Here is a 23174-nt window from a genome sequence, read left to right on the forward strand (position 1 = left end):
ATTAGAAGAAGAAGAAGAAGAAGAAAAGAAAAGAAAAGAAAAAAGCAAAGCAAAGAAAAGAAAAAAAAAGAAAAACTAGTGAGCATGCTCAAACTCCAAAAATTCCTTCTCTTTGACCTTTCTTAGGCCTCAGGACATAACATCCTAACAGATGCCCAAAGAAAATGGAAATAAAACAGCAGATGCTCACAGACACAATTCAAAGTGCTGGCAGCTGGATGCAGAGAGTAGTGCCCAGAAAGGAGCTGAATGGGGTGCATGCCACCTCGGTGGTGGTTCCCCACAGAACAGATACTGAATGCGATGCTCACTTTTCAACTCTTTTCATAAGAGGGAAATCTTCTTCAGGTTTTTTCCTATTACTGAAGCTGAGTAATAACATAGATCTTTTCAAAAAGCCAAGTGTCTTACCATGAACTTTGAGAAAAGTTAGGGAGACTTTTACTTGAAAGTTGCTAAGGGGATGTTATAGGTTCTCCTGGACACAAACATCAGCAGATCCACTGTGAAAGGCACCTGCCTCAGCAGGAGTAACAAAGACTACCTCCTACCCTCTCCTCCGCCTTGCTCGGGGAAGGAGCTGGGAGTTACCTCAATTTCTCCTTTCTCCCATTCCCAACATCTAACCCATTGGCAAATCCTGTGAGTTCCATCTTCAACAGGTTCCCAGAACAGGGCTAACCACTCCTTCCAAGACCAACAGTCTGGTCCACGCTGGAGCCCATCTCTTGCCTGAGTTTCAGGAAAACTTCACTGTTGACCTCCCTTGCCCCTCAACCCTGGGACTTCTGCTCTCAGCATTGTAGCCAGGATGGCCCAGTGAAACAGGGTCCCATGTGGTCATGGCCCTGCAATGGCTGTCACTCTACCGTCACCTCCCTGAGGTCATGTCCTAAGCTGTCTACTGTGGCCACAGGGCCTTGTTGCTGTTCCTGGACATACCTCGTATGCTCCTGCCCCTAGGCCTTTACATATGCTTTTCCTTCCATTTAGAAGGCTCTTTATGTGATATCACTCACCTTCTTTAGATCTTGACTCAAGTATCACCTTCCTGGTGAAGTCCCACCTGGCCCCTCTGTGGGTAGCAAGCAATACCCCCACTCTCCCGTCAGCACCCCAGCCCTGTCTCCAGAGCAGTTATATATTTTATAGTTCCAGAGCAGTTATCACACTCACTAGTCCATCTGGGCAAGGGAGAAATAGAGGCCTACATGGATGATTTCACCACTGACTCCTTCTGATTTCCTAGTCCAGAGCTCTGGGGGGGGAAAAGGTGACCAGAGCTCTTGCACAGCCAGGATGTCCTGCCAAAAAGGTCCAACGACTGCATCCTGAACACCATCAGGAAAATGAGTGATAAGAGGAATCCAGTTGTACATGAAAACTGAAACCAGACACCTTCCTTAATTACAGGTGAGCACATACACTTCCTCTCCTTGCCTCAGGTGCTCATCCGAGGAAGCTGAGCAGAGAAGCATCCCAGGGTCCAAATCTCCCTCTGGCCAAGGTCCTGGGAAACAGAATCTCTCCTCTCTGCACCAGCCACCTGTGATTGAAGTCCAGCATCCTCCTAAGGTGGGGCAGAATGGTGCACCAGTCCCTCTTTCCTGGGACATCATCACAAACTAGGCTTTTGAGCAGTTTTCAGGAAGGAACCTGCACCAGCCACAGCAGCAGGCCACCCAGGCTCAGCCTCAGTCCCGCACATCAGGCCCTGCATGGAACTGGAGCTTTATGGAGACTGGTGGCCTCAGAGCGTAATGACAGGAACTGAGATTTCAGTTCCAAATGAAAACTGGCCTCTTCCCCACAGCACAGGAATGTGGAGAGAGGACTTCTCAGGGGTGTGGCTCTGGAAGAAGTGGTTCTGTTGCTTCCCACCAAGCCCCCTGCTGAGATGAGGGCTTGAGAACCAAATAGGAAGCAACTTTTGAATCACATCTGCAGCAGAAGGGCTGGCCAGGAAGCAAAGCCCTGTCCCTGGAGCAAGCTGGCCTGCACATCAAGAGTGACGGTCCACCCCCATGGCCTCACACTCTCCCAGCTCTCTGATCTGACAACCCTGCCAGGCTCAGACTTACACAATGACTCATTAGACCCAGAGACTGTTTCCCACTCCAGCTCAAGGCTTCTCAAAGAGAAGCAAACTCCAGCCTCAGAAATGTGCTCATCATTAGCTCTGAAATTTCCTGGGTTGTGTCTACACTGACCCAAACAGTTGTCATAACCAGATCATTCCTCAAGTGCCCTAGGGTTTCAAACCACGTTCAAGCTGCCTTTAAAATGGCAGGAGCTGGCCCATTTAGACAGACCAGCCAAGTGACTCTGTGTGGGAAACTCAGACAACATCCTCCCTGAACACCAGAGCGTCCAAGTCCAAGCTTCAAACCTTCACTCCTTGGGCACTGAGCACCACATCAGCATGAACACTGCCCTTTCATATCTCTTGTCTCCCATTCCTTAAAATCATAAACCAAGCTCCAATCACCACTCTATTTTCCCTTCAGAGAAATAAGGAAAATGATAGCATAAAACCACATATGTGCACAGCACACTTTGATCCAAATAGAATTCCTTGTTCTTTCTCATAAGGGTAGCCCTACATTACACATACAATGAGAGATGCCACAAGTTCAGTCCTCATATATATATTTGACCTTGTGTTTTTCCTTTTGATGTTTGTATCTCAAAGTCAATATCTAGATTGCTTTCTTAAAATAACAAGTATAATAATGACATGGGCATGTAAAGTTTTGGGTCTCTACAACCAGACAATATGGTTCTGGTTCAGATAAGGATGAACACACAACCTCTTCCCATGAAGCAAATCCCTCAAGGATCCTGACACGCCTCATGGATGATGAGTTCCTTTGCTCCACGGAGTTGTCTGAGTGCAAAGAATACAGGCACCCTGCAGGGCTCATTCTGTTTTCTTCATAAATTCCCAAGTTCTTTCTGACGACTAATGGTTCAAGAACTTGCAAAACGGATATGCTGCTTCTGCATTAACAAAAAGGGGGAAATGTAACCGTCCCTCAGAATGATAGCCTGCTTGAAATATCACTAAGGAGAAATTGTACTGGTCATGCAAGCATGCTTGACGATGACCTTGAGAAAACCCGAACTAGCAGCAGGCCTCCGGTGGAGAGGAGGATACGCGTCCTTGAAGCCCAGCAGCTCAGGGTGGAACATCGCCTGTTTCCCTTTACCATTGTCTCCCCTGCCTCCTGAAAGCCTGCTGTTAAAATAATCCCTTTATGTGGCTTGCTCAGCCAAACATTCCATGCTGCTGGGCCAGGCACAGCCTTCTCTGTTTACCTGCAAGACTATGGTCGATGTAGGACTCCCATTCCTTCTGGTTGACCTACAAGACCCAAGACTAATGCATAACCTCCTCGTTCGTTGGTTGTGATCTTGTATCTAATCCATATGGGACTGAGGAGTTTTGGGGGGGACAGTCCTTTCCGCGTCGTCCTTGCTCCCTCCCTCTCCCAGGTGACTTGTTTCTTCCTCATTCTTCTCCTGAGTGCCATCAGGAAGGGGCCCCCAAATGCCTGGCAGAGGGAAGAGATGCACGGAGGGAGGCCTGGTGCTTGTATGAAGTGGGATGTCACTCAGCGCTCAGGGAGCTGTCATACCCTCAAGGCAAAGCTGTCCTCCTTTGCCCTGAGCCACAATCTTGGATGCCAGACCCATACTCTAGGCCAGGAGTGTCTTTACATCGCCCTAGGGCTGTGAAGCAAGAAGATTCCGTGGGGTCCCCAGTGGGAGAGGAGCAGTGCTTCCTATAGGCAAGGGTGAGTCTCCCCAGTTTGCCCTCCCCAGGCCAGTGTTCTCCCAGGCCCATCCCCGAAACGGAAAACCTACTCTCTTCAAGGGTCTGTCCTTCCAGCCCTACCCGCTCCGCTGGGCCACGGGAACCTGGAAACGGTGGCGTCTGGCTTCCCATGCCAGCATCCATTCGGCCCCCAACTTTTGCCCACATGACCCACAGAAGAGACTCAGGAGAGCTATGCAGAGAAAGTAGAACAGGCTTTAATTAATGAAATGAACACTACCTAAAGGTTCTGAGAGGAACGTGGGGAGAGGGGAGGGGAAATCTGTGGGCAGCGGCAGGAGTCCCAGGAGCTGTGGGACTGGAGGCCAAAGGGACACGATCTCCGTGTACTGTCCCAAGGCCCATGGCCCCTGGGATCACAGACGAGGCCTCAGGCCCCCACCTTCCTTAAAAATGGTGGGTCAGGGATTGGGAAGTTTTCCCAATGTTGGATGGAAGGCTGGGAGTCCGGTTTTGCTCCAGTACGAGGCTTCATTTGTGTCTCCCATTCCACACTAGTCTTGCACCGGTGTCACATGGAAGTACACCACTAGATACGTCTCCAGGTAGCTATTGGCTCAACCGAGCCTCTGCCTCTTGGGCCCAAGGAAGTGGGCTGTGATGGGGGAGAAGATGGTTTCTTGCACGGTGCAGCTCTTTTGCGTCCTCTTAGGTGCTGGGCACGGGATGACGGGTTCTTGGTGGCAAGGCTGGTGTGGGCCGTGCTGACCACAAAGGTGGGGCCGCTAGGAGGAGAGGCCAGGACGCCCCGGTCCCCACGGGCAGCCTTGCTGGAAGTGCAGCCATCTGATCTGGAACTCTGCTTGGTCTGGTGCCTGGGGATGTGACTGAAGGGAGGAGCACTCGGGGCTCCTGACACAGGCTGGTTCGTTGTGCTGGCTCCAGTGGTCCCTGACAGGACTCCAGGGCAAGCCTGGGCCCTGTGGGCCACTTGGGGCCCTGCTCGTTGCTGCTGCGATGCAGAGTGCCCCAAATCTGGAGCATAGATCGGCAACATCATTTCCTCTCCCCAAAACTGGGGGTGCTGCCGAAAGCCCCATGCTGATGGGGGCCGGCATTTTGGTGCCAGTTGGGGGGCCGGGGTGCTGGCTGTTGGGCCCAGCATGAGACACAGCGCCAGACAGCTGGGGGGCCGCTGTCAAGGCAGGGGCAACGGCAGTGGGCTGGGATGTGCAAGAAGATGGCTTGTTGCCCGGTGAAGCTCTTTTGCACCTAATCAATCTCTGGGCACGGGATGATCCCAGCAAATATAGACATGCTGGGGCTTTTGTCTTGCTGGGACGGTGTCAATATCAACAAATACAGCTGTGACCATCCTGCCACCTCAGATGGTGTGGGGACCCTTCGCTTTCCCTGGTCTTCACGACCACGCTCAGACAGGGACTGCCTTGGTGTCTCGAGTGGGTAAACTGAGGCCCCTGGGAGCCGAGGAGGGACCAGAGCTCAGCCTCCTGCGCCTGGGGTGCCAGCAAGGGGCAAGGTGGGCTGGAGGTGATAGGAGCATCTGCCCGGACAGGGTCTGTGGCGACGGTCCTGCCCACCTGACAGCCCCACACCTGCTGCCCTCTGACTGCTCAGTGTCCCAACACTCGCCACCCGGACCCGTGTCCCAGCCACACTGCAGGGGGGCAGCGGCCGAGCCCGGGCAGGGCCGGGAACAGGTGTCTTTGCACAGGAGAAGAACTGCCCGGCCTCCCCGACATCCCTTCTGCCCACCTTTGCTCTTCCAGTTTCGGTCGACCGCGTAGCCCAGGTGCCTGGTACACTTGCAGTTGAACTCGGCCACCAGGGAGCTGTATGGGTTCTGGATCAGCAGGATGGCCGAGTCAAACATCTCAATCTCCCTGTGGCCGCTCTCATGGGTCTTCTCGCAGATGGTGCGCCAGCTGCCAGTGGTCCTTCTTGCCTTTTAACCCTGCGGGGGAGACGTGAGGCCGCTGAGGATGGTGATGGACCCTGCCGTGGCAGCAGGCAGAGCTGAGCATACCTCCAGGAGACCCCACAAGTCTAGACCCTGCAGGCGCATGCCTCTGGGCATCTGCAAGGCGATTTCCTGCAAGCATCGCCAACAACCCAAGAGGCAGTCATGGCCTCAGGCGTGGCCAGAGTGGGCAGGACACCTGCCAGGATCGCAGGGCAGCACGGGGTTCTGGGCCCCTGGTGCAGCTGTCCCTGTGAGGCCGGGCTTCCAGCCCCCGCCCAAGCAGTGGGCCCTGGGGTCCTGTGGTGGGGTCCCAGCCCTCCCCACCCGTAACAGAGTCATACATGGGTCAGCAAGACGCTGTGGGCTCGTTCAGCGGTGGCCTTTATGCTGGGGATGGAGGGGCACCTCCCAGGAACTAGGACTAGGGGGCTGATCAGGGGGTGCAGCCAGATGTCACAGAAGGACCCCCAGAGGGGTGCACTAGAACCTAGACTCCAGCCATATCCTGACAGACCCAGGGTCCACCAGCCGGGGACCCATGCTCCATAAACGAACATGCATGTCTCCTGGGCTCTTGGGGACAGCGACGAGCCCCAACACCATCTGCTTCGTGAGTGGGGGAGGGGGCATGCAAAGGTGCAGCAGGCAGGGCCAGGTTCTTTGATGCTGGGAAACAAGGCCTCTGAGTCCGGTTTGCCTCCTGGAACCCAACCTAGTTCAAACAGATCTCTGCCCCAGGCCTAACAACTGTCAGCCTTCGCCGGGGCTCCTACTGCCCAGCACCGGGAATGAGGGAAAGAGGAGCCAGACCACAGGCTGTAAACACGGGATCAGGATCGGGATCGGGTCCCCAGCACCCCAAGACCTGCAGTGTCTTCTGTGTGCGGCGGCCTGTCCCCACAGCAGCTGCTCTGTGTGTCCCATGGGCCACAATCACCCAGGACAGACCGGGTGCCCATGCATGTCACTGGGGGGTCGGTGCAGAGGCCAGCGGCCACCCCGCACCAGTCCCATAAGCCTCACAGGGGGAACCCCCAGGGCCATCACACGTGGCCACGCCAGCCACTTGCAGAGCAAGACCACCAGCTGTGCAGATGGCTACGGTCCTCTAGACTAGCCATTGGCCAGCAGCCCGTGCCATGGGACTCCACGGGCGCCAGGCCACAGCAGGCAGGACCCTGGAACAGGTCATCTGGCTGCCCCCCTGGGGGTGCCGGTAACACTCAGAGCATAAGGATGAGCGACCGGCTTTCTTGGCTTCTCCCACCAGACCAGAGCCCCCCGCCAAGCTCAGGATGCTATGGACCTGGGCTTCTCTTCCTAAACCATAGTCCGGTCAGGAATCTGGATGCAACGGGGGTGACACATGACGGCGGACTGACAGCCCTTCACTTGGCTGGGGTTCTCGGTCCTACTCAGCACAGGGAGGCCTCTCACTTCTGCAGGGAGAGACTAGGGGCCACACAACTCCAGGGTCCTTTGCACCCATCTTCAAAAAAACAGCGCTTTGAGGAGCTCCTTCTGGCCTCCCAGAAAATCAGAAAAACGAGCCGGTGACATCTCACAGAATTACTGCGGGTTCTGCCAACAAAGGGAAATTCGGAAAGTGGTCATAGCCTGGGAGCGTAAGCCGCCAGGATGGATGTCCCGAGTCCCAGGCCAGCCGCAGGGCTGGGAATGCGTTTGCAGTGCTGGTTCCCCGGCCCCCAGGACTCCAGGCCCTGTGGCTCTCACTCACCCTTGTTGTACAGGGTCCCATCGAAGCTGTAACTCCCCGTGTAGAAGCAGGTGACGTGCTCAATGAGGTGCCGCGCCCACATGTTCCTGGCTCCCGGGAAGCTCGGCAGAGCCACAAACACCTTGGCCTTGGTTGGCAGAAACCGCCGGTCTGTACAGCGAGTGTCTGAAAGGCCAGAGGCTGACCACCGACCGCCCCACCCGGACCCACTGCCCCCGTCTCCTGCTTCATCGATGAGGAAACCGAGGTAGTTCTGGGGGGGGAGGGGCGGCCACCCAGACTTGTGCCCAGAGAGAGCTCCGGGGATGATGAGGCCTCCCACAGCCCGGGCAGGGAGCCCTGGCTCCCCGCACAGCACAGAACATTCCAGATTCTGCTGGAGGGTGGTGGGGCCCTGCTTCATGGCTCTCCTGCTGTTCCTCAAAGTACCTCCGTCCCAAGACCCAGGGAAAGGTCAGGTGTGTCCTGTGTCCAGCTTCCAGGGACAGTGGTGGCCTCCCTTCTCTACCCCAGGACGCATGCAGCCGCACTGGTCTCTCCAAATGCCCAGAGAGCACACACGGCAGACATGGCAGGGAAGGCCCCTCACACCTCATGCCCAGTGGCCGAACTCACCCTGCACGGGCTTCTGGTAGACCTCGCAGTATCCAGCCAGCCTCTGTGCCTTGGGTTCCTGGCCACATAGCGCACTATCCACGGCATCCCGGAGGCTGAACTGAGGTGTGGGGTAAGCACAGTAGCACTCCCAGCCCCACAGGATGGCCAGGGGAAACTTCTGCCGGGGAGCAAGGGGGGAGAAGCATTTGGGGTGCCCACCGGGGCCAGGCCTCCCGGCTCCTGTCAACATGGATGGTGGCCATTCTTCCCGTGCAAGGCCCACTAGCATCTGCCTTGACCTCCTGTCATGATCTCAGGGTCCTGGGATGGAGCCCAGTTTGGGCTCTCTGCTCACCAGGAAGTCTGCATCTCTCCCTCTTCCCCGCCCCTCCTCTCTTACACAGAGGCTCTCTCTCCAAATAGATAAATAGATCAATAAATAAATCCTTCAAAAAAAATAAATAAAAGCTCACGTTTTGGCAAGCTTTCATGTTGGAATACACTAGAGAGAAATGACATGTTTTCATTACCATAGCATACTCCCTTTTATTTTAAGCACCTTCAGGTTTGGCTCAGGTATTAGAAAGGAGAGGATTCCCATAAGGAAGGGGGAGCTCCGTGAACTGTGCATTTTGGCTGTGTTGGTCTCATGATGAGTCTTCGTGTGTGGCGGGGGAGGGAGGCAGGGGCAGGGTGACCGTTCCCACCCTGTGTCATCAGGGCCACTGCTGCTCACGGGGCTCAGGGGTGGGACTGAGCCTGTTCATCCCGAAGCCTAGAGTCTCCCCTTTCCTGCACATCACATCACTGTCCAGGGGACCAGTCCCTTGAAGTCTGCCCTACCAAATGCCTAGGTGAAGTCTCTCCTGGGGGACATTTGTAGACACTCTCAGCTACAGAAAACACAGTGAGCTCAGACCAGCAAGGGCCCTGGTGCCCTGTGGCTCTGTGCCCTGGGGATGTCAGGGCCAAGATCCCGTTCTAGAAGCTATGGGGCTTCCTGGGTCCCAGACACCCAAGCGAGGGGGCCTCCTCCATCCGTCTCTGTGCCTCCCCCATCACTGCAGCACCTGTGTGTGCTTCCCAGGTTCTGGTTGGACAGCTGGAAAGGGGGGCCCTGCAGTTTTTAAAATGGACGTGGGTCTTTAGAATCATTGAGACCTATTTTTATTCGGTATTTAAACCCTATTTCCTCTCTGAATTATTTTGGTCACATCAGTTTTCCATCTTACAGTGACTACTTTCAAGGGCCTTCTGCTTTGTTTCAGTCATGACATGCCTTTGCTTTTTGATATTGATGTTTGAGTCATTTGACTTTCTTGCTGTTCGTTTTCACTTTATTGTTGGAATTCTCTATTTTCAGAGGGATCTGCTTTTAGCTCTGGGAATGTAGGTTTAGTGAGTCAGTGACCAATCTTTATTTCTGATTCTTTAGGTCCCTAGATACATGTCCAGAGGGCCATTTTTGCCTTGGCCTACAGTTCTATCAGCAAATGTTCCTATTTATAGTCCCAGACAGCAGGCTCACAGGGAGCCTGGGTGAGTGTCACAGACTCCCTAAGCTTGTCCTTAAATAATAAATAAAGGATAAATTAAAATAAATGCTAAATAATAATAATGATAATAATAAACAAAATAATTAAATTAATTTTAAAATAAAATTAATAAAGGAAAATAATAAAATAAAAATTAATAATAATTAATGCAATTAATAAGAAATAAATAAATAAATTGATAATTCAAGGCAGAATTTTTGGGACCCCTGACTGTCTATGTGTGAAGCATCTGCCTTTCCTCAGGTCATGATGCCGGGGTCCTGGAATGGAGGCCCGCATTGGTTTCCTTGCTCAAAGGGGAGTCTGCTTCCCCCCCCTGCTACAACCCCTCCCCCTGTGCTCTCCATCTCTCTCTGACAAATATGTAAATAAAATCTTTAAAAAATTTTAAGGCAGAATTTTAGAAATAACCTCTAAAAAGACGAGCTGCCCGGGTGGCTGATTCGGTGGAGTGTGTGATGCTTGGTCTCAGGGTTGTGAGTTTGAGTCCGCCCCCCCCCCCCCCCCACGGTGTAGAGATGAATTCAGGTATGAGAAATAACTCTAAAAACAAAGAATTTTGTCATTTTTTCTACGGACAGATAAAAATCTATATCCACATATAAAAATATGTGAGCCAGGTTATGTTGGGACTCCTGTTACTGAACAATTGGAAAGCATGTTCAACTCCATGGTCACAGACTATCCAAGAACACAGCTGGCTCCTGGCCTGGGGGGAACCGTTTTCAGCTGCTAACTGCCAGGGAAAGAAAGTCTCTTCCCAGGCCAAGTTTTCAGCCTCCTGAGCCCCCGGAAGCATGTCTGTGGCCTCAGGAGCTCTCATTGCTTGAAGTCTCTGTGTGCCCCTGGTGTGGGTTGGGCCATGAGCAGATGAAAGCTCTGGTACTAGGCCAGCCCTGGACACAGGGAACGGTAGATGAAACCCACTTTTGCAAGCAGGTACAGGGTCCCACCAAACTGCTATGCAGATGAGGAAGAGACTGACTAGGACACAGTGGAGGTGACCTGCCCACTGGGGACCTGACGAGCAGCCAGGAGGAAGGGCAGGATCTAGATGGCCTCACTGTATCCCTGGGTCGCTGCTCCTCCCCTCTTTCCTATCTGCCCTGTTTCTCTGTGTGTGCGTGTGCATGTGCTTGTGGGTGTGTGTGTGTGTGTGTGTGTGTTGTCAGTCCCCTCTGTTCCTCTCCCCTACCACCTCCTTCTGCAGTGCTGTCCCTTCTCTGCTTCTCTGTCTGCTTGCTGCCCCATCTTTCCCAACTACCTGCCACCGTGTCCACGGCAGTCAGCGTCATCTCCCAGGCCACCTTTCTTGCATGCTCAGGCCAGCACCCTTAAAGCCCAAGCTGTACTGGGAGAGTGGCAAAGGGCCCTGTGGGGGACAGGGGTCCACCCCGCCTATGGGCCACACTGCAAATGTAGCTGTCGGGGTCAGGGCCAGGCTACAGGGAACAGGCCCCACTCAAGCCCCAGTCCCAGTGTGGGGGCTGCTCACACCTTCTCCCCCTTCCCACCTGTGTCCAACAAGCTCTAAGACCTATACGGATGAGGGAAGGTCAGGGCCTGAGCTCTAGCCAGGCCTGCAAGCCTCTAGGACCCAGCTCTCAGCATGGACTCAGGGTGGCATCAGCCTGCCAGCTGGGTGACCTGGGACAGGCTGTGAATCATCTGCGTGTCTCAGCGTCCCCAACTACGGAACAGGGGGGAGAAGACTCCCTCCTTCTTAAAGTGCCTCTGAGGACTGGATAGGAATGGACAGACATGAAGAACTTGGCACGGCAGTTGCCGCAGTCAGTGGTGAGAATTCGGTTCCGAGTGGCAGCAGCAGCGAGAGAGAAAAGCCCAGAGAGCACCAGGAATGCCCACTTGGACCTTCACCCTGTTGCTGGATTAATCAAAATGGGTAAAGAACCCTAAAGGTCTTCAGAGCATCTCCTAGAGGCCAGAGTCGCACAACATGTGAGCCCACGGTCCAAGATGTCACCCAGAACCAAAGGGCCTGACACCCAGGGAAGGAGGCAATGCAGGCACTTGCCCAGGGAAGAGAAAATGCATGTAGCCCTGCCATGCCCGGCTGATGGGTCTGCAGGGGCGCAGCTATGGGACCAACTCTTGTCCCTTAGTGCTTCAGGCCCAGCCAGGGGAGATGGCTGGCACCCACTGCACTCCCGTTCCCCTTCCTCAGTTCAGCCTTCAAGCCCAAGAGATCTGTGAATCCCCCAAGGGTTGGGAACGAGGGAGTTGACCCCCCCATGGCGCCTCTGCAGGCCTGATTCTTGCACTGGGCGGTGACCCAACAGAAGCTGTGCGCGTGCACAGGGGTTCCTGCACGCGCGCTCACTCCTCAGGTTCCAGGTTCTAAAGCTGTGTCCTGGCAACAGGCCCCGCATTGTGCTCTAGGCCTTCAGCCGTGACTTGGCAGCTGAAGGAGAGCACTGCGAGCCTAGTTCGCTATCCTCAGCGTCTGACCTTACCGGACTGCTCTATGGGCACCTCCTTGAGCAGGCCATGCCCCTCCCCCCATCCCCGGGCTCTGCGGGGTCCGCACCTGCCAGGAGGGCTGGTCCGCCCCCACCGGGCTCACTGTGGCCGCAGACAACTCTTGGAGGCCAGGGCTCGCCCGGCGGTCCATGCCCCAGGGTCCACTCACAGGCGGTCCTCCAAGTACCCCGCAAGTTGGCATCCGCGCTCCGTCCTAGCAGCTTGGAGAAGGTACTCCGGGACCCTGGCGACCCCGCGCTTTCTTCTGGGGCTTCTTACCTCCTCCTGTAGGTGGGGCTGCCGGCTGAAATCAGTGCTGTCAGATGCCAGATCACAGACGTCCTGCCGCTTCCGCTCCGAGTCCATCGTGGACACGGTCACCCCCTGTCTGCTGCAGAAGCGGGTCATCACTGGGCTGCGGCCCTCAACACCCAGAAATGACCATGGTGACTCCACAGCGGAGCAGGTGTGCAGAAATCCCAGACAGAGCGGCAAAGGGACAGCCCAGATAGAGACTCACAGAAAGGACCCTAAAGGCACTGAGGCCCCACAGGGGGCATTTAGGCGCCTTGGGGTCCACGGAGGCCTCTCTTCCTTTGTGCCCAGGCCTGGGCCTCTGCTGAGAGCCGTCCCCCGGAAAGAGAGCTCAGAAGACCCATACAATAAGAAGTCCCCCAGCTCCCACAGGAGCTCCTGCCCCACTCGAAATGCCATCACCAGTTCTTACAGTTCCACCAGGGGCTGCCACCCGGTCCAGAAGAAGAGGCGTCTGGCCACAAGTCAGGCCTCGCAGCCCCCGAGGTCCCCCAAAAAAGTCAGCCAAGAGAGCCCCTTGTGTCCTGCCGGAGTGCCTGCACTTTGCCAAAAGAACCCCCCGGAAAAAGCTGCCGATACCACCACGGGGCAGAAGGCAGCGCAGAGGAACTATTCATCCCCAGCTGACTGTTCCAGGCCCCGAAAACGCAAGTTTCCTCTGCTGCCACACAGGCGAGGGGAGCCTCTGAGGCTGCCATCACCCCCTGAGCCGGGGTTTCGAGTGACTGTGGAGGACCTGGACCGGGAAAAAAAAGCTGCTCTCCAGCGCATCCAAGATGCTCTTCGAGGGGACACAGAGGCCACCTGCAGCTGTGGCCCAGCTAGCCCATCCAGTGCCTTGGCCCTGCCTGCTGCAGTGGCTGCTCCCCTGCCAGCCTCTGACTCCCAGGTCACCTCCAGGGACTGCTCCAGTTCTTCCCAGCCTCTCCCCTTGGGGTCTCACCCTGGCTGCAGTGGGAGCAACGTTGCATCTACCCAGGCCCGCTCGATGCCGTCCGGGGACATCACAGCCTCAGTCACAGTCCCCCCAGGGCTGCCTGCACTGCCTGGAGGTAGGGGCAACCCGGGATCCACTGCCCAGGCCCCACTCGGGGCTGTTGGTGGGCAGTGGCCCGGAGCCAGCACTCTTCAAATCTCTCCCGCGCATGGACAGCCGGCAGCTCAGGCTCCAGACCCATTCCAGGCCCTGAGCACGGCAGTAGTCCAGCTGTCCTTGGGCAGTGGCACCCAGGTAGGTTATGTGGTTCCCTTACCCGCATCTGCCTCCCGGGGGACCTGTGCCAGTGCCCAGCCAGGCTCGGTTACCTCCTCTGCTGTCCTCGCCCCTGGCGCAGCTGCTGCCCCTGGCTTGACAGCGGCCCCCCAGTTGCCCAGCGCTGTGTCCCATGCTGGGCCCAACAGCCAGCACCCCGGCCCCACAACTGGCACCACAATGCCGGCCCCCATCAGCATGGGGCTTTTGGCAGCACCCACAGTTTTGGGGAGAGGAGATACTGTTGCAGGTCTGTGCTCCAGATTAGGGGCTCTCTGCATCACAGCAGCAACAAGCAGGGCCCCAAATGGCCCGCAGGGCTCCAGGGCAAGCCTGGGCCCGAACACAGGGGGCCGCCCACGCCAGAGCACCTTGTCGGGGACCGCTGGAGCCAGCACGACGAACCAGCCTGTGTCGGGAGCCCCGAGTTTCCCTCCCTTCAGTCACACCCCCAGGAACCTGAGCCGGAAGAGGTCCAGAACAGACGGCTACAGAACTTCCTGCAGGGACGGGAGCATCCTGGCCTTTCCTCCTAGTGGTGCCACGTCCCTGGTCAGCAAGGCCCAGAGCAGCCTTGCCACCAAGACCCCCTCATCCCCTGCCCTGCGACTGATTAAGTGCAAAACAGCTGCAACGTGTAATAAGGCATCTTCCGCCACATCACAGCCCACTGCAGCTGCCCCTGGCTTGGCAGTTGCCGCCCAGGTACTTGGCACCATGTCCCATGCTGGGCCCAACAGCCAGCACCCCGGCCCCCCAACTGACACCACAAGGCCGGCCCCCGTCAGCATGGGGCTTTCGGCAGCACCCCCAGTTTTGGGGAGAGGAGATGATGTTGCCGATCTGTGCTCCAGATTTGGGGCACTCTGCATCGCAGCAGCAACGAGCAGGGCCCCAAGTGGCCCGCAGGGCTCCAGGGCAAGCCTGGGCCCGAACACAGGGGGCCGCCCACGCCAGAGCACCCTGTCGGGGACCACAGGAGCCAGCACAACGAACCAGCCTGTGTCGGGAGCCCCGAGTGCTCCTCCCTCTAGTCACATCCCCGGGCACCAGACCAAGGAGAGGTCCAGATCGGACGGCGGCACTTCCAGCAAGGCTGCCTGCGGGGACGGGGGCGTCCTGGCCTCCCCTCCTAGCACCACCGCCTTAGTGGTCAGCACGGCCCACACCAGCCTTGCCACCAAGACCCCCTCATCCCCTGCCCAGAGATTGATTAGGTGCAAAAGAGCTTCACCGGGTAACAAACCATCTTCCTGCACATCCCAGCCCACTGCCGCTGCCCCTGCCTTGACAGCGGCCCCCCAGCTGTCCGGCGCTGTGTCCCATGCTGGGCCCAACAGCCAGCACCCCGGTCCCCCAACTGGCACCACAAGGCCGGCCCCCATTAGCATGGGGCTTTCGGCAGCACCCCCAGTTTTGGGGAGAGGAGATGATGTTGCCGATCTGTGCTCCAGATTTGGGGCACTCTGCATCGCAGCAGCAACGAGCAGGGCCCCAAGTGGCCCGCAGGGCTCCAGGGCAAGCCTGGGCCCAAACACAGGGGGCCGCCCACGCCAGAGCACCCTGTCGGGGACCACGGGAGCCAGCACAATGAACCAGCCTGTGTCGGGAGCCCCGAGTGCTCCTTCCTCTAGTCACATCCCCAGGCACCAGACCAAGGAGAGGTCCAGATCGGACGGCGGCACTTCCAGCAAGGCTGCCCGCGGGGACGGGGGTGTCCTGGCCTCTCCTCCTAGCACCACCGCCTTAGTGGTCAGCACGGCCCACACCAGCCTTGCCACCAAGACCCCCTCATCCCCTGCCCAGAGATTGATTAGGTGCAAAAGAGCTTCACCGGGCAACAAGCCATCTTCCAGCACATCCCAACCCACTGTCGCTGCCCCTGGCTTGACAGCGGCCCCCCAAATGCCCGGCGCTGTGTCCCATGCTGGGCCCAACAGCCAGCACCCCGGCCCCCCAACTGACACCACAAGGCCGGCCCCCATCAGCATGGGGCTTTCGGCAGCAACCCCAGTTTTGGGGAGAGGAGATGATGTTGCCGATCTGTGCTCCAGATTTGGGGCACTCTGCATTGCAGCAGCAACGAGCAGGGCCCCAAGTGGCCCGCAGGGCTCCAGGGCAAGCCTGGGCCCAAACACAGGGGGCCGCCCACGCCAGAGCACCCTGTCGGGGACCACGGGAGCCAGCACAACGAACCAGCCTGTGTCGGGAGCCCCGAGTGCTCCTCCCTTTCATCACATCCCCAGGCACCAGACCAAGGAGAGGTCCAGATCGGACGGTGGCACTTCCAGCAAGGCTGCCCGTGGGAACGGGGGCGTCCTGGCCTCTCCTCCTAGCACCACTGCCTTAGTGGTCAGCACGGCCCACACCAGCCTTGCCACCAAGAACCTGTCATCCCGTGCCCAGCACCTAAGAGGACGTAAAAGAGCTGCACCGTGCCAGAAACCATCTTCTCCCCCCTCACAGCCCACTTCCTAAGGGCCCAAGAGGCAGAGGCTTGGCTGAGCCAACAGCTACCTGGAGAAGTATCTAGTGGTGTACTTCCATGTGACACCGGTGCAAGACTAGTGTGGAATGGGAGACACAAATGAAGCCTCGTACTGGAGCAAAACCGGACTCCCAGCCTTCCATCCAACATTGGGAAAACTTCCCAATCCCTGACCCACCATTTTTAAGGAAGGTGGGGGCCTGAGGCCTCGTCTGTGATCCCAGGGGCCATGGGCCTTGGGACAGTACACGGAGATCGTGTCCCTTTGGCCTCCAGTCCCACAGCTCCTGGGACTCCTGCCGCTGCCCACAGATTTCCCTTCCCCTCTCCTCACGTTCCTCTCAGAACCTTTAGGTAGTGTTCATTTCATTAATTAAAGCCTGTTCTACTTTCTCTGCATAGCTCTCCTGAGTCTCTTCTGTGGGTCATGTGGGCAAAAGTTGGGGGCCGAATGGATGCTGGCATGGGAAGCCAGACGCCACCGTTTCCAGGTTCCCGTGGCCCAGCGGAGCGGGTAGGGCTGGAAGGACAGACCCTTGAAGAGAGTAGGTTTTCCGTTTCGGGGATGGGCCTGGGAGAACACTGGCCTGGGGAGGGCAAACTGGGGAGACTCACCCTTGCCTATAGGAAGCACTGCTCCTCTCCCACTGGGGACCCCACGGAATCTTCTTGCTTCACAGCCCTAGGGCGATGTAAAGACACTCCTGGCCTAGAGTATGGGTCTGGCATCCAAGATTGTGGCTCAGGGCAAAGGAGGACAGCTTTGCCTTGAGGGTATGACAGCTCCCTGAGCGCTGAGTGACATCCCACTTCATACAAGCACCAGGCCTCCCTCCGTGCATCTCTTCCCTCTGCCAGGCATTTGGGGGCCCCTTCCTGATGGCACTCAGGAGAAGAATGAGGAAGAAACAAGTCACCTGGGAGAGGGAGGGAGCAAGGACGACGCGGAAAGGACTGTCCCCCCCAAAACTCCTCAGTCCCATATGGATTAGATACAAGATCACAACCAACGAACGAGGAGGTTATGCATTAGTCTTGGGTCTTGTAGGTCAACCAGAAAGGAATGGGAGTCCTACATCGACCATAGTCTTGCAGGTAAACAGAGTAGGCTGTGCCTGGCCCAGCAGCATGGAATTTTTGGCTGATAACAAGTCACTCATATGTTTTTAGCTAAGTTTTCTCAAGGCCTGAGACAAAATTAAGGAGAAATTATGCCATAAACTAGAAATTCCCAATCTATCAGGTAGCACACCCATCAAGGACAACACAATTATTAGTAGATCAGAACATTCTGCGGGTACCGCCCATTATCTATGTTGAATAAATGGAAGATAACAAGAGTCAGGTGGAGCTCTCTACTACTTTGTTGAATCCTTAAAAGGGACACTTGAAAACAGGTGCCAGAAGCAGTAGGAAGCCTGATACCTTCGAAATTCACCAGCGGATAAGAAAGGCAAGCATCCTAACTGCACCCCTCCTCTGCTTCAGTGCATTGCTGCAAGAAAAACTTTAGAAATTTCCTTTGCTTTTTTTGGACAGGGTCAAGACTCAAGACTTATAGCCCAGATATCCATTACACACTCCTTGTAAAACCACTAATCCAAGATCCACTCCACTAAGGAGCACACTCCCAAATCAAGAGTTAGCTACACTCCCAGTCTAAAAATATTTACTCCCCTAATTGAAATATTTACTTAATCTGAAAAACAGTGTAACCACTTTATAGTTGTCATATCCTTTTATGAAGTCAAGAAGAACACAGAATTGCATAACTAGACGAGAGCATAGAACAGTATCATCAAAACCAAGTATTCAAGGAAAACACCCACCAATTGTTCAAAAGTACAAGGTCACGAGTATAAAATAAAGGGCAGCTGTCCTAAGACCATATGTGCTAATGAAGCCATGTCCTGCATTTATTGTACATGGAGTTTGGGGCTTGTCAAAACAAAGGACTGGAAGAAAATTTGCCCTCCTGCCCACCAACCCAGGTTCTTCCTTGTGGCTGATGGCATCTTGTTAGAAACATCTTAAATTTTTAAAATGCCCATCACCTGCTGCCAAACAAGCCTGATAGTTTAACGTGAACTGAGCTGCACCACATAGTTCTGAGCATGGAACAGGAAAAGGACGGTTTTAAGAAATAAAGTGGAATCCTCAAAAAATTCCACAGGGAGTGAGCAGTCAATCTAGATAATTTTCCATCTGCCCAGCTCAGACATAATCTTTAAAAAAAATTAGTTTTACATGGCTTTCTGGTTTGTTGACACAAATAACTTAATAATTGTTTTGCTAAAACCCTGATTTTTTCCCCTTTGAACTCACACAGTATCTACATATTCCATTAGTTCCTTTTAATACTTCACTTGTCCTTTAAAAAAATCTGACTTTTAAAAGGAAGAGAGGGGTGTAAAGATATGCAGGTAAATACAGTAAGTGCTTTTCTCTAAATAAGCTGCCAGCATGTTCATTGCTGTATTGCTTTTATTCGTAAAATATTGGAAGCACCTTAAATAGTTTTCATGAGAGAACTAGCTAAATAGTTATTGATATATAAAGGACTGCAATACAACTATTTTTTTAAAGTAGCTCTATCTGTACTATCATGAAAGATTTCCATTACAGTATTCAGTGAAAAAATTAAGCGACAGAACAACAAGTATAATGTGAAACCATGAATGTAAAAAACAAAAATATATTTGTGTGCTTGAAAGTTTGGAAGGATTTTACCAATATCTGAGAAAGAGATGGATAGAAGGGAATTACTTTTTGCTGTATACCTGTCTATGATACTTGTTTTTACTACAGGTAAGAATCAGATTGTAAAATAAAGAAAAATGTAAACCTAGGAAAAGACTCTAAGTGCACAAAAGATATACATAGGAAAATGGAGTCCCTGCAGCTGTTGCCCCATGTACCTGAGATGACAGTATTCCAGCTGTCACCATCGAGAGCCCAGCATGCAGGAAAACAAGATACTCTGCTGCCTTAATTCTGGTGGGGATTTAATTTAATTAGCATCTGATTTACACAATGTGCTTCTGACAGCTGTGTTTGTGGAGTATCCGTGGAAACGAGAAATTACCCTCACTGAAATCATCATCAAAGCTCATTTGTCTTCCTGCTGCACCTGCCAGTCTTTGGTTGTGGGGACTTCATGTAGTTTCTAGTAAGTGACACTCCAGGGAGTGTCCTGGGGTCTGCCAAGTGTTTCGTGCAGATCCTTCATAGGAAAAATCTGGAAATGGGGCTTTGGAGGTTTGATCAAAGGATGGATATTTTTTAATAGTGGATTTTAAGACACATTAAGGATCTCAGGAATTACCCCAGCAGAGATGAGAGAAGAACCTTGAGGCAGAGAAAACTGTGTGCAAAGGCTCAGGGGCTTGGAGAACAGGGGGATGGGCTGTGGGGCGCGTGTGTCTGAGTTTCTGCAGCTGGGGGCGGAGTGGGTGGGTGAGGACAGAGGTGGGGACACAGAGAGGGACCGTCCTCAGCCACCTGCTGCTCAGCCCGGAGGGACAGAGCTCCCTTCAGGGGTACCTCGGGTTCAGAATGAGGCCGCGCTACCAGGTCTCCAGTGTGTTGGGGGTTTGGACCCCGGCCAGGTGGATGATGGTGTGTGGGCCCCTCGACAGCTTCTCCAGGCTGGAGTGATGGCGGCAGGGCCCCTTGGTCTGCCCTCCTGCAGGCTGAGCCAAACTGTGCCACGGGAAGAAAACAGGGTGAGAGATTTGGGGAAACCAGCATTGGAACGTCCTGACCCTGCACTCCCCCCGGCCCCGGGGAAGCCGAGAGCCACTGTGGTGAAAGCAGGTGGGGTGGAGGGCCCGGCGGGCTGCCCTTCCTTGGAGGGAGGCCTCCACACCTGTCCCTGCCAAACTCACCGTGGTGCTGAGCCTGTCCTGGGCCATCCCACAGCCGCTCTCTGCTTAACGCTGGCAACGCTCGTAGGAAGACGTGAGGCCTGCCAGGAGGCCGTACCTGCCGTGCACCCAAGGGTCCCCGAACCCCCCGAAGCAAGCCTAGAGTCTCGATGGGATGGACAGCCAGATCCTGGCTGCCTCCTGTGCCTAGCTCCCAACTCTGGCCCTCACTCTTCCCGGCCCCCACCCCCCGTGTGACTTTAAGGAGAAGACCCAGACGCTGGGGAGGCTGGGAAGGGCACTGGAATGGCTGGAGGGCCAGGCCCACTGACCCTTGGGCCTCCCACCCTCTTGCCCAACCTGGAATCAGGACAGCATCAGCCGGACCCCCTGGTAGATGGTCCGTTTCCTGCAGCAGGTCCGCAGAGACCTCCCTTCCTTCCCCGGGGAAGAGCCAGCTGCTGTGATAGCCTTGTGGCTTACAGGGGACCTCAACCAGACCTGCAGATAAGTAGAAAGATGGGTTCAGTGTACACCCAGGTCACGCTGAGTCAGTTCACATGGTTGGGCGTCCTACAGGGGGCTGGTGCTCCCAGGGGTCTGATGAGCAATGACATGCAAAGGCCCTGTGGCTGGTTCTTCTTGTGGGAGAGCCTGGAGGCACGGAAAGGGCTCTGGCTGTGCGTTGTGCAAGTGAGGCCTCCTGGAGCTCTCAGCTTCTCCATCAAGTGGCTGCTGCTCCCCTAAATGAAACAGAATAGACAGGCTTCCAGACCCCGGGAACAAAGCTGCTTAATTATGTGAGCATCTTGTAACGAAGCCTCTTGCAGCTAAAATTAGATCCCGAGTGCATGAATGTGTGATAATGTTTGCATGCCAGAATTCACTTTCCCCTTAAAACATGAGAGGAGCTCCCTGGTTCCTGGGGGGCCCTCAGCGGGGAGATGGGAGTGCTGAGGGGGGTCTACATGGCTACAAGAATGCTTGGGGTAGAGGTGTGTCTCCTGCACCTGGAAGCTCACCAGGGCTGTTGCAGTGTGGTTTGTGGGGGTCTAGTGGGAAACTGATGGGTCTGGGCCCCTAGTGCTCACTGTTCCCACCAGGACAATGAGGTCGAAATGGAGTGGAAGGCAGAGCTTGAGCCAGGCAGGGCCATGCCCCCTGTTCCCGCCCGTTTCCCTCCCCAGCAGCCCTGGTGCCCGGGGTGGGGCTATTTAAGGTCATTGTCATCTCTGGGGTGGGGCCCCAGCTGGGCGCAGTCCAGCGGCTCCTTCCATCTCTCTGGCTACAGTGGTTTTGGGGATGGTTGCATGAGCTATGGACACGTATACACTCATTCACATGCAGAGACGATCACACTCAGAGGCAGACACACATGATCACATACGTACACACACTACCCACATGCTCACTTGGAGATACACGTGCACATGTACACACATGTCCCCATGCACTAACACACGGGTGTGTGCATGTTCACGCTCACACACACATGATCAAAGTCACACACACCGGCACCTTCTCAGAGGTCTGTCCAGCTCCACAATACAGACAGGAGGGTGGGTCTTGTGGGCATCCTGAAGGCTGCGGAGGCCCCTCCCTCCAGAGCCCAGACTTTGTTCCCCCATCTGTGCTGCCTTTAATGCTCTCAGGTTTAAACCCCCTTGGCTGGAGGACAGCTGGACAGTCAGTGCTCACTCTCAGGTGAGTCCTTCTGCCCAGGGTGACCCGTATGGCCAGGTCAATGCCCTCCAGGAACCCCATGCCTGCTGCCTTGGGAAGTTGTTCATTTGGGCTTCACGATGGGAGGAAGCGGAACAATCATAAGAATGCGTTTCTGCAAATTTTGGATTTACCTAAAGACACAAGCATGTGCCTATTAAGCATGGGGGAAATTATCAGCGAATGTTTTAAAATGACCAATAAAAAGGAAAATATCATTGCTCGTTGTTTTTTATGGATCCTAATGTTTCTTTCTTTTTTTTTTCTGATGGAAACATCAACAAACTCCCCTCCTAGATGCCGGCCACTAATGACACAGCCAGCACACGGTAATGCAGGCACGCGGGTGCCCGCCTGTCATAATTCATCTTCATAACTGTAATTGGCCCAACAAAGAGCACAAAATCACTCTGCAAAGAGCAGATTCAATAAAAAACCGATTTCACTCTCTTTTCCAAAGCAACAAGCTGAGGACGGGAGCTCTTAAGTACATATCAGGTCGCTTCTCCGATTGCCACTCCCACCCCAATTTGATGAATTCTCGCCTATTTATTGAGGACCTACTCCACTGGAATCATTAGTTAGGTACTGGAGGAAAGCAAAGTTTGAGGCAAATTCCCCATGGCCAGGAAGCACAGTCAGGTGCTTACAGTTACAGTGTTATGAACGCCCCAGAAGAGAGGCAGTGTGGGTGACTCCTGCCAGGGAATCAGGGAGGGCTTTATGGAGGAGGTGGCATTTACACGTGATGGAGAGGCAGGAAGAGGGTGGGCAGGAGCTCAGACTAGCACGGGGGCAGTTTTAGCGGAGTGCAGGGGGTAGTGCGGGAGCGTGCAGAAAGGCAGGTGGAAGGTCCCTGATTGTGGAAGAAGCAGGTGTTGAAATTTGTAGGTGAAACCTGAGCCCCCTTCCCCTCCTGTGGTGTGGTCAGGAGAGCAACCCGCCTCCTGCCAGGCCCTGGGTGGTCCAGCTCCCTTGGCTGCAGGCCTGCCCCCAGGAGCCCAGAAGGGCAGTGCAAAGGACTCCTCCAATGCTGCTAATGAGAGGAGCCGGGGGGGGGGGCTGTCACTGGGGTCACTGCTCACATGGGGCACAGGCCTCACAGGCAACCCCACAGCAGGAGGCTCCCGGCGCTTCCAAGGCAAAAGATTTTGGACCATTTACTGTTCAGTGCTTCTCTCCACCTCTGCTGCCGACATTCCCCTCCTTGAATGTTCGAATGCGCCAGGAAGAGACACTGAAGAGAAATGTTCAGGGGGACAGGAGGGAAATGCTAAGGAGAGCCACAAAGCAGAATCCCGGGAAGGGGAGGTCTCCTGAAGGAGTGGCAACCGGGGTCGCTCCCTAACAGGGAAGTCGATTTGGTGACTGGGCAAGAGACTGCCAGAAAAGCGGGG

At 54.9% G+C, this 23174-nt stretch overlaps 2 protein-coding genes across 2 annotated transcripts; one reads left to right on the forward strand and one right to left on the reverse strand.

The window, feature by feature from the left end:
- Positions 1–5694: 5694 nt before the first annotated feature.
- LOC116575910 (WSC domain-containing protein 1-like) lies at positions 5695–8472 on the reverse strand. The gene is made up of 3 exons (XM_032317544.1): positions 8116–8472; positions 7501–7665; positions 5695–5753 (listed from the first exon to the last, which is right to left on the reverse strand). Exons 1-3 carry the CDS (start codon positions 8384–8386, stop codon positions 5695–5697), a joined length of 495 nt encoding a protein of 164 aa, XP_032173435.1. The 5' UTR covers positions 8387–8472.
- A 6085-nt stretch (positions 8473–14557) lies between these two features.
- Positions 14558–19056, forward strand: LOC116576525 (putative protein TPRXL). The gene is made up of 2 exons (XM_032318865.1): positions 14558–16140; positions 18369–19056. The coding sequence occupies exons 1-2, from the start codon at positions 15091–15093 to the stop codon at positions 18384–18386; spliced, it is 1068 nt and encodes a 355-aa protein (XP_032174756.1). The 5' UTR covers positions 14558–15090; the 3' UTR covers positions 18387–19056.
- Positions 19057–23174: the final 4118 nt, after the last annotated feature.

This window comes from Mustela erminea, chromosome 17 (assembly GCF_009829155.1).
Source record: "Mustela erminea isolate mMusErm1 chromosome 17, mMusErm1.Pri, whole genome shotgun sequence".
Taxonomy (NCBI): domain Eukaryota; kingdom Metazoa; phylum Chordata; class Mammalia; order Carnivora; family Mustelidae; genus Mustela; species Mustela erminea.

What these genes read in the sequence shown, in the direction of transcription:
- LOC116575910 (XM_032317544.1), bottom strand. Translation starts at nt 8,386, where the DNA reads ATGCTAGTGGGCCTTGCACGGGAAGAATGGCCACCATCCATGTTGACA. An exon ending in CTACCAGAAGCCCGTGCAGG is followed by an intron (nt 7,666 to 8,115) that starts GTGAGTTCGGCC and finishes CTGGCCTTTCAG; the next exon opens with ACACTCGCTGTACAGACCGG. An exon ending in TGGGACCCTGTACAACAAGG is followed by an intron (nt 5,754 to 7,500) that starts GTGAGTGAGAGC and finishes TCTCCCCCGCAG; the next exon opens with GGTTAAAAGGCAAGAAGGAC.
- LOC116576525 (XM_032318865.1), top strand. Translation starts at nt 15,091, where the DNA reads ATGGGGCTTTCGGCAGCACCCCCAGTTTTGGGGAGAGGAGATGATGTT.